The sequence below is a fragment of the Paralichthys olivaceus genome, chromosome 15, assembly GCF_024713975.1.
Source record: "Paralichthys olivaceus isolate ysfri-2021 chromosome 15, ASM2471397v2, whole genome shotgun sequence".
NCBI lineage: Eukaryota > Metazoa > Chordata > Actinopteri > Pleuronectiformes > Paralichthyidae > Paralichthys > Paralichthys olivaceus.
Window position 1 is genome coordinate 132538 of NC_091107.1, and position 14963 is coordinate 147500.

The following is a 14963-nucleotide window of genomic DNA, read 5'->3' on the forward strand; positions in this document are numbered from 1 at the left end:
ATATAAGCAGCACAGATAATGATGTTCCCAAATTGTCTAGGAAGGTAAAACGATCGCAAAGAGAGACAGAGCATGTCTTAGTCAGGGCTGCACATAGTGTCTCTTATCATGACTTGCTTGCACCAGCTATTACTTTGGTAGACATATACGCCTGCATCTCTGCACTTTCCCGATGATTCCTTTCAATCTGACAGTAAGCAGGAGAAGCCCTTCAGCTGAATCAGAGTCTAGTATGCCCTAGAAAAACCACAACTCAGTAAGCACCATAATACACAAGTCTCTGTATTTGTGATGGTATCTTGTGTTTACGAGGAGCTCATCCATTTTTTTGCGCAGCGACCTCATGTTGCTTAAAATCATAGGGGGCAGCAGGGGTTTGTGACCCCTTCAACGGAGCCACTGTTTAACACCTCCTCTCCTCTCCTGGCCCTTTTTCGCAGATGTTGTTTTCCATCAGGCTTCCCTCTGAAGGTCTCCAAGAGAAGTACCCAAGGTGAAACTTCCTCCAGCCGCAGAGCTAGGAAGGCACCTCTGGAGTATACAATCCCAGTTTCCATGTGCACCAGTGGGGAGGGCAAACTCAAAGACAGGAGTTCACCAGTCACCAGAAATAAAAGCACCTAAGTCACAAGTGGTGCCATAACTTCTGCAGTCAGATGTTTTACCATTGAAACCCAGCGTTGGTTTTCATAGCCCAAGTTGGTGACAGCTGGCGTGCTAGCTGGCTAATGCTAGGGTCTTGGTTTGTGAGCAAGTTACCACCTTAGAAAGAAAGTCAGTAACATTAGGCAATTTAAAAAAACATCAGATGTAGGACAAACTTGACATAACACCTACACACTAAATACACAAAGTTAGAGCAGCACAAAGCCTGGGTCGCCAGCAGTGGGTAGTAGGTATCATCAATAGGGGGTGGCTATCATCAGTAGGTGGTAGGTATCATCAATAGGTGGTGGCTATCATCAGTAGGTGGTAGGTATCATTAATAGTTGGTGGCTATCATCAGTAGGTGGTGGCTATCATCAGTAGGTGGTAGGTATCATTAATAGTTGGTGGCTATCATCAGTAGGTGGTGGCTATCATCAGTAGGTGGTAGGTATCATCAATAGGTGGTGGCTATCATCAGTAGGTGGTGGCTATCATCAGATACTAACCCTAACCCTATAAAAGTACACCATAGGCAACAACCCATAACTATAAATAAAGTTTACAGTTCAAACAAAAACAAAAAGTGCAGGGAGTTCCAAGGCTCAGCAGCATCTCTCTCTCTCACTCACTCACTCACTCTCACTCACTCACACTAGGGCTGTCAACGAATATTCTAAATTTGAATATATATTCAAATATTTTTTAAAAACGGAGATTCGATTGTGAAAATTAATATTCGACTTTGGAACAAAACACATCAGCGGTTGCTTTGCGAGTTGGCGCACTGCATGACGGGACAGGCCACAGGAGTTGCACTTGCACAGCGTCACTCTGCTGAAAGTGAGACGCGATCACGTTGCTAGGCGGGTGGATACAAATTTGGGCTTGTTTGGGATCGGTTCGCGGAGTGTTGTAGCCGAAACACGGGCGTTCAGATCCTTCTCCCTGCGACCCTCTGTTCAGCCGTCTCACTCACACACACACAGCTGACGTGCCCCCTAAATGCGCAACACACACTCCCACTACCTTCAGCTCACGTCAGCCACAGAGACCCGTTATTACCGGACTGGATGTCTAACCCACACACATACACACACATATCCTCTTGTCAAAAATGTTTCTCCTCTCTGCCGTGTGTGTGTGAGCAGTGTGCATGCACAGCTCTCACTGCTGATTGGCTGTTACCTGGCTCTGTGTGTAACCAATCAGATGGTGCTGTGGGTGGGACAATGCTGGAGACAGAGAGGCGTGGCTGCATCAGAGCCCAAATAACCCGGTTTGAAATTGATCTCTTATCGGCCGTCGGATTAAAAAAAAGGTCAATGTCCATATGCATAAAAATGCTGAAAATCGGCACTGATAATCGGCCCGGCCGATCCCTAATATCATCAGTAGGGGGTGGCTATCATCAGTAGGGGGTGGCTATCATCAGTAGGTGGTGGCTATCATCAGTAGGTGGTGGCTATCATCAGTAGGTGGTCGCTATCATCAGTAGGGGGTAAGTATCATCAGTAGGGGGTGGGTATCATCAATAGGTGGTGGCTATCATCAGTAGGGGGTAAGTATCATCAGTAGGTGGTGGCTATCATCAGTAGGGGGTAAGTATCATCAGTAGGGGGTAGGTATCATCAATAGGTGGTGGCTATCATCAGTAGGGGGTAAGTATCATCAGTAGGGGGTAGGTATCATCAATAGGTGGTGGCTATCATCAGTAGGGGGTAAGTATCATCAGTAGGGGGTAGGTATCATCAGTAGGTGGTGGCTATCATCAGTAGGTGGTGGCTATCATCAGTAGGTGGTGGCTATCATCAGTAGGTGGTGGCTATCATCAGTAGGGGGTAAGTATCATCAGTAGGGGGTAGGTATCATCAGTAGGTGGTGGCTATCATCAGTAGGTGGTGGCTATCATCAGTAGGGGGTAAGTATCATCAGTAGGTGGTGGCTATCATCAGTAGGGGGTAAGTATCATCAGTAGGGGGTAGGTATCATCAATAGGTGGTGGCTATCATCAGTAGGGGGTAGGTATCATCAGTAGGTGGTGGCTATCATCAGTAGGTGGTGGCTATCATCAGTAGGGGGTGGGTATCATCAGTAGGTGGTGGCTATCATCAGTAGGGGGTGGCTATCATCAGTAGGTGGTGGCTATCATCAATAGGGGGTAAGTATCATCAGTAGGGGGTAGGTATCATCAGTAGGTGGTGGCTATCATCAGTAGGTGGTGGCTATCATCAGTAGGTGGTGGCTATCATCAGTAGGTGGTGGCTATCATCAGTAGGGGGTAAGTATCATCAGTAGGTGGTGGCTATCATCGGTAGGGGGTAAGTATCATCAGTAGGGGGTAGGTATCATCAATAGGTGGTGGCTATCATCAGTAGGGGGTAGGTATCATCAGTAGGTGGTGGCTATCATCAGTAGGGGGTAAGTATCATCAGTAGGTGGTGGCTATCATCAGTAGGGGGTAAGTATCATCAGTAGGTGGTGGCTATCATCAATAGGGGGTGGCTATCATCAGTAGGGGGTGGCTATCATCAGTAGGTGGTGGCTATCATCAGTAGGGGGTGGGTATCATCAGTAGGTGGTGGCTATCATCAGTAGGTGGTGGCTATCATCAGTAGGTGGTGGCTATCATCAGTAGGTGGTAGGTATCATTAATAGTTGGTGGCTATCATCAGTAGGTGGTGGCTATCATCAGTAGGTGGTGGCTATCATCAGTAGGTGGTAGGTATCATTAATAGTTGGTGGCTATCATCAGTAGGTGGTGGCTATCATCAGTAGGTGGTAGGTATCATTAATAGTTGGTGGCTATCATCAGTAGGTGGTGGCTATCATCAGTAGGTGGTAGGTATCATTAATAGTTGGTGGCTATCATCAGTAGGTGGTGGCTATCATCAGTAGGTGGTGGCTATCATCAGTAGGTGGTAGGTATCATTAATAGTTGGTGGCTATCATCAGTAGGTGGTGGCTATCATCAGTAGGTGGTGGCTATCATCAGTAGGTGGTGGCTATCATCAGTAGGTGGTAGGTATCATTAATAGTTGGTGGCTATCATCAGTAGGTGGTGGCTATCATCAGTAGGTGGTGGCTATCATTAGTAGGTGGTAGGTATCATTAATAGTTGGTGGCTATCATCAGTAGGGGGTGGCTATCATCAGATACTAACCCTAACCCTATAAAAGTACACCATAGGCAACAACCCATAACCTAGTGTAGTAACACATTCTTCCTACGTGTGTGAATGTATAGGGTACCCCAGCCTTACCTCAGTTCAGCCTCCCCACCACAAACCTTCTTTGACAGCAAAAGCAACAGAGAGAGAACAAAGCAAAAGAGAGGCTTTTAAAATGGTGCCCTCCGTCTCTGATTGGCTACTTGGCTGGAGTGTGAGCCAATCCACAGATGTTCTGGAGCTGGCAGCCAATCTTCCACTTCTCACCTGCAGGACAAAGGGAGGAGAGAGCGAACCAATAAACAGTGTGAAAAATAAATGAATTTACTATATAAAAAAACGAAATATAGAACGAAAAACACGCTCCGCCACACACTGACACACCACAATCTCCCAGCATGCACTGAGAGAGAAAGAGAGACAGAGAGTGAGAGAGACAGAGAGAGATAGAGACACAGAGAGAGGGAGGAGATAATGACAGAGTGGAGGAGGGGTCACTTAAACAGTTCAGTCTGTTCAACAGTTCGGTCACTGACTGTTTCTCTCTCTCAACCTGTTTCACTCTCAGTCTGTCTCTCTGTCAGGATGGATGACTGTCATCATGGTTTATTAATTATTATGTTTTTGCTGCAGACGGATTTTTTACACTCAATTTACATAAGTGACAACACAGGTGAGTACTACACACAGAACTACACACAATACTAAATACTAAACACGGTACTACACAAAAACTACACACAATACTAAACACAGCACCACATACACTACTAGACACACTATACACATTACTACACAGTACTACATATTATACTACACGCAGAACCACACACAACTGAACACACTAGTATACACAATATATATGTTTGTTATCATGATATTTGATATTGTGATGTTTGTTATGACGATATTTGATATGGTGATGTTTCTGTCTTGATTACATTCAGTTTTTAGTAACTTTGGATAAAAGTCTCAGTAGAGGAGTAAATGTGAATGTTTGCGATCTACAGTTAGATATTTTCTAGAACTCTGATTCCGGTTCTTCCAGTTTGCGTCACTGACTCGTTCATGATATACACTCAGTGAATGAATCCATAAGAAAATGTTCAAACATAAAAAGTTAACTCCTTGTTGTTTTGACAGATTCTCTTCATCAGGTTTTGTCAGAGTTTGGTGTCATTCGTCCAATCAGGACCGACTCAGGGGGACACTTCCTGTCAGTTTCAGTCTCCGCCCACCACCTGCATCACACTAGAAGACATGCCCACAACCCAGAGGACACGCCCAGTGACGTGGAAAATGTCAGACATAAAAGACAGGCACAAACAGACACACCCATATTACAGTTGTCCCTGCCCATGGATGAATCACCATCCAACCAGACAAGTCATAGGTTGTGGGGGAGGGATCACATGCCTGAGGAGGAGCTTTACTACAATGTAACAGTGTTCGGGCGGGAGCTCCACCTGCGGCTGCGCCCGAACTCTCGTCTCATCGCCCCCGCCGCCACCATGGAGTGGGAGGAGTCAGGACAACTTCACTCTCAGCCAATAGGCGACACTGGCTGCTTCTACACAGGCGAGGTGACCAACATGGACGACACAGCTGTCGCCATCAGCAACTGTGATGGACTGGTAGGTGAATACACACAACGTAATGCACGAAAATATAATATAAATAAATGAAAACGACACAAAGGTGGCGAAGTGATGGCCAAATAGACCCCACCTCTCTCTCCCTCACTGTGACCATAATAAGTCATCTTTAACCTAACTAACCCCTTAGTATTTCAGTATTTGAGTATTTGAGTATTTGAGTTACAGGCTTGTGATGTCATTGCTGTGTCATCACAAGTTGTTAGCCTCCCAGAATCAGGAATGCCTCTGATTGGGCAACATGGTTTCAGGGTTTGGGTTATATCGCCACCTGCTGGCAGTAATCCTCCTGTATGTGTTTTCACGTGGTCCGGAACAAACTGAATTTGAGTTTGTGTTGCCCAGTTATTGATTACCATGGAAACAGCTCTCCTGGTTAGTCTGATTAGTCAAACGAGTTTTGTTCAGTCGACAGAACCAGAGACGTCGGCTTCCTTGAGTTCTTTTTGTTTAAAAACTTGTGTATGAATGTTCTTTAGATTAGTTTCATCACAACGTTTATCTCTGGATGTCAGCTCATCTCTATTTCTTTATTTTAAAAACTGATGTGTTACATAATTGTTCAAGTTAAAATATGGATAATAATAAAACAGAATCTTCAAAAAAACCTTCATCATCTTCGACAGTGATGAAGCTGCAGATGGAGGCAGATGTTTGGACAGATGTTGATGGTTATTAATGTGACCTGCTGTGAGTTTAAAACACAGAGGAAAGAGCAGAAAGACGATTTGAATCCCTGTTGAGTGACCAAATAAAATTGTCTTTAGTCACAAATCTGAGCCTGAAAATGATAAAAACCTGAACAGCAAAGAGAGTAAAAGTTATTTACTGGTTCTTTTTCTCAGGAACATTTTCAAAATAAAAATATCCACCGACCAGTGAATAGAAACAAGTCAATGGGTCTGAGAGTAGATATGACTTCAGGCCAAACACTGCAAACCATGACGGTCTGAAGCCACGTTGCCTCAGTGACATCTGTCTGAGTTTACCCTCACTTCTTACAGCGTGGGCAGAGCCACTGATTTCATCCAGATGTGGAGAGGAGGGAAAAAAATAACACGAATATTTTCCTGCTGCAGCTAAAGCAACAACTGCTGATTATACAGGGTTAGATTGTAGATGATAGATGGTATATTACAGATTATGGATTATAGGTTATAGATTATAGATGATTATAGATAGATGATAGATTGCAGATTATACATTGTAGATTTGTTTATAAATGATAGATTACAGAATATAGATAATAGAAAAGCTTTAATAAATCGGTTTGAGTTTGTCTGGATCATATGAAAACTCCTCCCTTCATGCTCAGTCAAACCCGTAGAGATTGGCCAGAATGTGACTGAGATCAGGTCACATGACCTCCAGGATCAAACTGTATCTGCAGCCAGATGGAAACAACAAGGGTGAGCGAGGATCAAAGTTCCTTCCTCGTTCATCTGCATCAAAATGTCCTGAATCCTGTTTTTAATTAAACAAAATCTTTCATTCTGTAAAGAATCAATAAATAACAATAAAACCCTAAAGCTGACAGTAAAAGCTTGTGGGTCTTACTGCAAACAAAAAACACCTGAAGTTAAGAAATGATTTGCATCACAGACTGTAAATAATAAAATGATGACATTACTGCTCCCCAAAAGAGAAGTCAAAGCATCTCTGGTGGCTGCTTATACACCTGTGGGGTTAAAGGTCAGTTTTACATCGTCAGCGGTAATGACACTAGATTTAGTCGCTCTCTGTCTCTAACCACAGGCGGGGATGATCCGAACAGGTCTGGACGAGTTTTTCATCGAGCCACTGGATCAAAGGAGGACAGATGGAGGAGAGGATGAGGAGGAAGAAGGAGGACGACGACACATCGTTTATCGCTCCTCTGCCATCAAGAAACAAATGGCTGTCAATCAAACTGCTGACGACTTCCTCCGAGGTGAGATAACAGAAACGATACCTGTGTGTGAATGTGACCGGACTCAGTATGATCACAAACATGTGTTTATATGTGATGATGACATGTTTTTCTATTTTCATCATTTGCTTTTCATCGATGAGATTTTAACATACATGTTCACTCACATGTATGTGCATGTCTGTGTTGTCACAGTGATTCTGTTTTATTCCTTTATTTACATGTTGGAGTGTAGTCTGTTAAAAATCATCCGTATGATCTGCTGAGTTGTTTCTGCAGAAGGAAAAAATCTAACTGAAAACTTTGAAACTGATCCAGGAAACTTGGCAGACACACATACACACACACACACACACACACACACACACACACACTGCAACGTGGCAGTCTTGAGTTTCCAAGTGTCAGATTCTTGGAGGTTTTGGAGGTTTGGCCTCAAAGTGGATGAATAGTTCAGCTCCTGACTCGCTCGTCTTCTCCGTCTTTGACTCCTGAAATCTGTTAGTCTTCAAAACAACATCAGCCAATCAGTAGAGAGAGTTTTATTTGGCCTCAGTTCACCTCAGAGTCTCTGGTGGCTCAGTGTGACCTCAGAGTCTCTGATCGCAGACACAAACAAATGTTGGACGTTAAACTTCCGAGAGAAACAGAGAAACTGTCACATCTGGATAAAAAATTAAAAACTGTCGACACTTCACTTGATGTTGAGTCTGTTCTCTCTCATCAACTGTTCTGAAAATAGTTTCACTTCAAACATTCACCTGAATGTGTCCCCTGAACGTCTCACCTGAATGTCTCACCTGAACGTCTCCCCTGAACGTCTCCCCTGAACGTCTCCCCTGAATGTCTCACCTGAACGTCTCCCCTGAATGTCTCACCTGAACGTCTCCCCTGAATGTCTCACCTGAATGTCTCACCTGAATGTCTCACCTGAACGTCTCCCCTGAATGTCTCCCCTGAGTGTCTCACCTGAACGTCTCCTCTGAACGTCTCCCCTGAATGTCTCCCGAGTGTCTCACCTGAACGTCTCCTCTGAACGTCTCCCCTGAATGTCTCCCCTGAGTGTCTCACCTGAACGTCTCCCCTTAATGTCTCCCCTGAGTGTCTCACCTGAACGTCTCCCCTGAATGTCTCCCCTGAGTGTCTCCCGAGTGTCTCACCTGAACGTCTCCCCTGAATGTCTCCCGAGTGTCTCACCTGAACGTCTCCTCTGAACGTCTCCCCTGAATGTCTCCCGAGTGTCTCACCTGAACGTCTCCCCTGAACGTCTCCCCTGAATGTCTCCCCTGAGTGTCTCACCTGAACGTCTACCCTGAAGTCTCCCCTGAATGTCTCCCCTGAGTGTCTCACCTGAACGTCTCCTCTGAACGTGTCCCCTGAACGTATCCCCTGAATGTATCCCCTGAGTTTCTCCCCTGAACGTCTTCTCTGAATGTCTCCCCTGAGTGTCTCACCTGAACGTTTCCCCTGAATGTCTCCCCTGAGTGTCTCCCCTGAGTGTCTCCCCTGAATGTCTCCCCTGAGTGTCTCACCTGAACGTTTCCCCTGAATGTCTCCCCTGAGTGTCTCCCCTGAGTGTCTCCCCTGAATGTCTCCCCTGAGTGTCTCCCCTGAATGTCTCCTCTGAATGTCTCACCTGAATGTTTCACCTGAACGTCTCCCCTGAATGTCTCACCTGAATGTCTCCTCTGAATGTCTCCTCTGAATGTCTCCCCTGAGTGTCTCACCTGAACGTCTCTCCTGAACGTCTCCCCTGAATGTCTCACCTGAATGTCTCCTCTGAATGTCTCCCCTGAGTGTCTCACCTGAATGTCTCCTCTGAATGTCTCACCTGAATGTCTCACCTGAACGTCTCCCCTGAATGTCTCCCCTGAGTGTCTCACCTGAACGTCTCCCCTGAGTGTCTCACCTGAACGTCTCCTCTGAACGTCTCCCCTGAACGTCTCCCCTGAACGTCTCCCCTGAACGTCTCCCCTGAACGTCTCCCCTGAGTGTCTCCCCTGAACGTCTCCCCTGAACGTCTCCCCTGAATGTCTCCCCTGAACGTCTCCCCTGAACGTCTCACCTGAACGTCTCCCCTGAACGTCTCCCCTGAATGTCTCCCCTGAGTGTCTCACCTGAATGTCTCCCCTGAGTGTCTCCCCTGAACGTCTCCCCTGAACGTCTCCCCTGAACGTCTCCCCTGAACGTCTCCCCTGAATGTCTCACCTGAATGTCTCACCTGAACGTCTCCCCTGAATGTCTCACCTGAATGTCTCCTCTGAATGTCTCACCTGAATGTCTCACCTGAATGTCTCCCCTGAATGTCTCACCTGAATTTCTCCTCTGAATGTCTCACCTGAATGTCTCCCCTGAATGTCTCCTCTGAATGTCTCACCTGAACGTCTCCCCTGAATGTCTCCCCTGAGTGTCTCACCTGAATGTCTCCCCTGAGTGTCTCCCCTGAACGTCTCCCCTGAACGTCTCCCCTGAACGTCTCCCCTGAATGTCTCACCTGAATGTCTCACCTGAACGTCTCCCCTGAATGTCTCACCTGAATGTCTCCTCTGAATGTCTCACCTGAATGTCTCACCTGAATGTCTCCCCTGAATGTCTCACCTGAATTTCTCCTCTGAATGTCTCACCTGAATGTCTCCCCTGAATGTCTCCTCTGAATGTCTCACCTGAACGTCTCCCCTGAATGTCTCCCCTGAATGTCTCCCCTGAATGTCTCCTCTGAATGTCTCACCTGAATGTCTCCCCTGAATGTCTCACCTGAATGTCTCCTCTGAATGTCTCACCTGAATGTCTCACCTGAACGTCTCCCCTGAATGTCTCACCTGAACGTCTCCCCTGAATGTCTCCCCTGAATGTCTCCTCTGAATGTCTCACCTGAATGTCTCACCTGAACGTCTCTTCTGAATGTCTCACCTGAATGTCTCACCTGAACGTCTCCCCTGAATGTCTCCCCTGAATGTCTCCTCTGAATGTCTCACCTGAATGTCTCACCTGAACGTCTCCCCTGAATGTCTCACCTGAACGTCTCCCCTGAATGTCTCCCCTGAGCTGTTGTGTGTGGTTTATATATATGTTCACCGCTGAAAAACAAAAACACATGTAAAAACAACTTTGATTAAATGATCATCTGTCCTCAGGTCCTCTTTTAGGTTCTCTCAACGTTAACCAGAAAGTGTTGTCTCAAACATCTCGAAGAAGACGCTACATCGAAGAAGCGGAGCTCTTTAACATCGAGGCTAGTGAACAGTTTCTCATAAAGGTTGATGTTCTGAGGTTTGACCAAATATTTTAACTTCTCCTCCCTCTCTCTTCTCCTCCTCCAGGTGTTGTTAGCAGTGGATTATTCTGTTCTTCTTTTCCACGGCCGAGACCACATTCAGAAATATCTTCTGACGCTGATGAACATAGTAGGTGCAGACATAAACACAGGTTAATAATTCTGCATTAAGTTCTGCAGTAAACAGGCAAAGCCATAAGTATGCATAGTGTCCCAGATCTGGCCCAAACCAACACTTTGCACATGTCCAGTGAAGAGGGGACAACCCAGACCCAAGAGTCAAAGCCAGTCTCCTTTGAACTCGTCGGCCATGTCTGAATCCAAGAACCCTAATTCACGTCTTTTTGACAAGGTCAATGATCCTCCCTTTGATCTCAAACCTGGAACCAGTTTACCATGGTTACCCGACCTCACAACAGTGCTGCGCAGAACTCAACACCATGAAATTGTTGATCTGGTTGCCATGGTAACACCATGATGGTTTTACTAGCAGCTTCAGCACCCAAAGTACCACAATACAACAGTACTACAGTACTCAAATTCAAATGCACCAAATGAACGTGGTTCAAACATTTCATCGTCAGAGGTGAAGACTGCAGCTGCTTCCTCTTCCTCTTCCTCTTCTTCTTCTTCTTCTTCTATGGTTTAATATGTCTCTACTTCCTGTGATTGGTCTAAAAGTCCAAACTATCTAAACAAGTGTTTTCACTCTGCAGATGAATAGAACCAGGTTCAGTTTGATCCAGACCCAGAACACCTCTTCTGGTCAGAGGAACCTTTTACATCTGATGTTTTGGTTCAGACTGAACTGACGAGTCTGAAGCTCTGAAACAAACTACGTGTGAACGAGTCCTGAGAGGAAATTCTAGTCTTTCTAAATATGTCTCTGTTCCAGGTTAATGAGATCTATCAGGATCATTCTCTGGGCGCCAACATCAACGTCGTCCTGGTCAGAATCATCATGTTGTCTCCAACAAAGGTATTTAACTGGAACTGTGCTTCCAAGGCACTGAAAGTAAATGTTTTCTTGTCGACAGTTGGTTCTTCATGTCCACGGGACAAAAGTTGAAAAATAAGTTCTGGTCTCATCTGCAGCTCTTAGTCCAGTCATGTGACAGCTTAGCTTCATGTTGCTTTAGGCTTCATCACTAAAACATTTTTATTTTAAAACAGCATCTCAAAACTAAATCCACCTGTGGCCAGAAAAGCATTTTAGCTTCAATCGGAAATAATCTCAGGCCACACTAACCACACTAAGAGGAACAGTGATGGTGAAATTAAAAATGAAAACACTCTGTAACTCTCTACTGCCATCTCTGGTCACTGGTATCTAATCTCAAAGATTATTATTTTTCTTGATGTTTTAAAAAATGTCCGATACTCGTTCTGTGCTCTTCAAGACCAAACACTCATTCTCAAAATGTCTAGAAGAAAAGGGGAAGTAATGTCACAGCATGTTTCGCTGCGTCAGTCCCAGGAGCTGATCTCAGTGGGGAACCCCCAGAAGAGTCTGGAGAACGTCTGTGGTTGGTCATATCTCCAGCAGAGGGAGCAGAGTCACGCCGAGCAGCACGACCACACCATTTACCTGACCAGGCAGGAGTTCGGCCCCTCCGGCATGCAGGGTACGACCGCTACCACGACAAGTACTCCTCATATTAACACCCCCAATGACCCCTGACCTTTAACCTTTGTCCTCAGGTTACGCTCCTGTCACAGGAATGTGTCAATTACATCGGAGTTGTGTCCTCGTCTTGGAGGATGGATTTTCCTCTGCCTTTGTAGCTGCACATGAAACAGGACATGTGTGAGACACACAAAACCAGAAACACAAAACAACAAACGCCGAGACAAAAAACTGAAAAACAACAAACACACAACAAACATACAACACAACTTAACACAATTATCCAGGTGCAGAAAATAACTTGATATTTAACATAATGTGTAGAATTAAGCGTTATTTTTTTCAAAGCATGGAAATCTGTCTTTATATCTTTTCTGTCTCTACCTGTCTGTCTCTACCTGTCTGTCTGTCTTCAGGTTAGGTATGGAACATGACGGAGAGGTGAACAGTTGTGATGATGATGTTCTGTTGGGAAGCATCATGTCTCCACGTGTTCAGGCCTCGTTCCAACGATATCATTGGTCCAGATGCAGCTGGAGGGAACTTCATCAATACCTGAAGTGAGTATATAACTCACTATATAACTTGTCTTTATATACAGTCAGTGATCATCTTTATATACAGTCAGTGATTATCTTTATATACAGTCAGTGATCATCTTTATATACAGTCAGTGATCATCTTTATATACAGTCAGTGATCATTTTTATATACAGTCAGTGATCATCTTTATATACAGTCAGTGATCATCTTTATATACAGTCAGTGATCATCTTTATATACAGTCAGTGATTATCTTTATATACAGTCAGTGATCATCTTTATATACAGTCAGTGATTATCTTTATATACAGTCAGTGATGGTCTTTATATACAGTCAGTGATTATCTTTATATACAGTCACTGATCGTCTTCATATACAGTCAGTGATTATCTTTATATACAGTCACTGATCGTCTTCATATACAGTCAGTGATTATCTTTATATACAGTCAGTGATCATCTTTATATACAGTCAGTGATGGTCTTTATATACAGTCACTGATCCTCTTTATATACAGTCAGTGATTGTCTTTATACAACTGTGTCCTGTCTGTCTCTTCCTCTAGTACCTACGACTGTCTCCGTGACGACCCGTTTAACCATGATTGGCCGGCTCTGCCTCAGTTACCGGGGTTCCAGTACTCGATGGACCAACAGTGTCGCTTCGACTTTGGACCAGGATACAGTCTGTGTACTGCAGTGAGTCTGTCTGTGTGTATATATATATATACAGACTGAAGTTATAGACTTATAAACAATTGTTTCACTGAATACAATTCATCTGTGGCTCACGGGGTACAGCGACTGTCCTCTCACTGAAAAAGGTCGGCTGTTCGATCCCACATGCTGAAGTGTCCTTGGGCAACTTACTGAAGCCAAATTGTCCTTTCTCATAGAAAAAGGTGCTGCACGTAGATTCACTGTGTCAACGTGTGAATGATAGAAACTGCAAAGAACTAGAAAAGATCAAATACAGACAGTTACCATTTAACACAATCTGAGAAGATTATCACCAAAACATCTGGAACCTCCTCGTCTTTCCAAGTTGACATCTTCGTCTTCTACGTGTACGGCTCCTCTTCTTCATCCTGAGAGATTTGTGTTCTTCCAGTTTCACGTCCGTCACGTGTTAGAAACCTCAGAGACACGCCCACTCGGATGTTCTCTGGATTAGTCGAGCAGCGTGCTAAAATAAGACATGCAACATGTGCAGAACGCCCCGGTGGGCGTAGCAGGTAAGATATGTTTGTTTAAGATGAATATCGTTTACCACGGCCATGTTTGGACTCAGTGCTAAAAGGTGGAGGCAAGTTGCCGGCAGCAGGCGTGGGTGACAGTGTAGCTGAGCAGGGATCAGTGAGGATGAGGTCGTATTTAAAGGGATCGCTTTGGTGAGAGAATGAGCTGTGATTGGTGGGTGACTGACGAGCACCCGTAACTGACAGCTGAGCACATGACTATGGTCCTGCATGAACATGATGCTTCATGAGTCAAACATGTGACTGCTGATATTTGCACACTCTCATTGTTGGATCTTATTTTGACATTTTCTAAACATCTTTGTGTTTGTCTCTAGTACACAACTCATGACCCCTGTAAGCAGTTGTGGTGCAGTGACTACAACAACCCATTCTTCTGTAAGACCAAGAAAGGTCCGCCTCTCGATGGTACTAAGTGTGGACCAGGGAAGGTGAGGACACACCCAGGTCATCACAAGTTGATTTTGGCTTCAGATTAACATCGTGAAAAATCCCAGGTTTTTTTGTCAAGTACGACATTCAGTTTGTGAAAGACACGAACAAGTAAAAGCACAGCAGTGGTTTTACTGGTTTAAGCCCAGTAACTAAACTAACCAGTGGGCGGTGGAGTTAAGTTAGGTGATCATTACGTCAGTTTTCTAGGACAGAACGTTGTTTCCTGTCGGAGCAGGTGGTGACGATGTTTTTACACATGTGAGCCCATACCATGTGTTATGTTCTTAACATGCACAGTTTGAAGGGTTGAAATGATATGTCTCCATGGTAACTGTCTCTCGTTGAAGCACTGTTTTAAAGGTTTCTGTATGAAGTTGACCCCTGACCTCCTGAGACAAGATGGCGGCTGGGGAACATGGAGTTCTTACGGTAGCTGCTCCAGGACCT

The 14963-nt window shown here is 44.9% G+C and overlaps 1 protein-coding gene across 2 annotated transcripts in view; it reads left to right on the plus strand.

Moving 5' to 3' along the window:
• The first annotated feature begins 4164 nt into the window (after nt 1-4164).
• LOC109644389 (A disintegrin and metalloproteinase with thrombospondin motifs 2-like) overlaps nt 4165-14963 on the plus strand; it is a 17926-nt gene continuing 7127 nt past the window's right edge. The window contains exons 1-12 of one of the 2 annotated variants that reach the window (XM_069539371.1): nt 4165-4487; nt 4958-5448; nt 7225-7399; nt 10513-10610; nt 10699-10782; nt 11548-11631; nt 12124-12277; nt 12354-12459; nt 12696-12839; nt 13389-13521; nt 14399-14512; nt 14864-14963. The exon at nt 14864-14963 is cut by the window's right edge and continues 46 nt beyond it. In XM_069539371.1, the coding sequence (XP_069395472.1) occupies nt 4289-4487; nt 4958-5448; nt 7225-7399; nt 10513-10610; nt 10699-10782; nt 11548-11631; nt 12124-12277; nt 12354-12459; nt 12696-12839; nt 13389-13521; nt 14399-14512; nt 14864-14963 (1882 nt within the window). In that variant the 5' untranslated portion in view covers nt 4165-4288. The remainder of the gene's footprint in view (nt 4488-4957; nt 5449-7224; nt 7400-10512; nt 10611-10698; nt 10783-11547; nt 11632-12123; nt 12278-12353; nt 12460-12695; nt 12840-13388; nt 13522-14398; nt 14513-14863) is intronic. The other variant, XM_069539370.1, reaches the window with a different exon arrangement.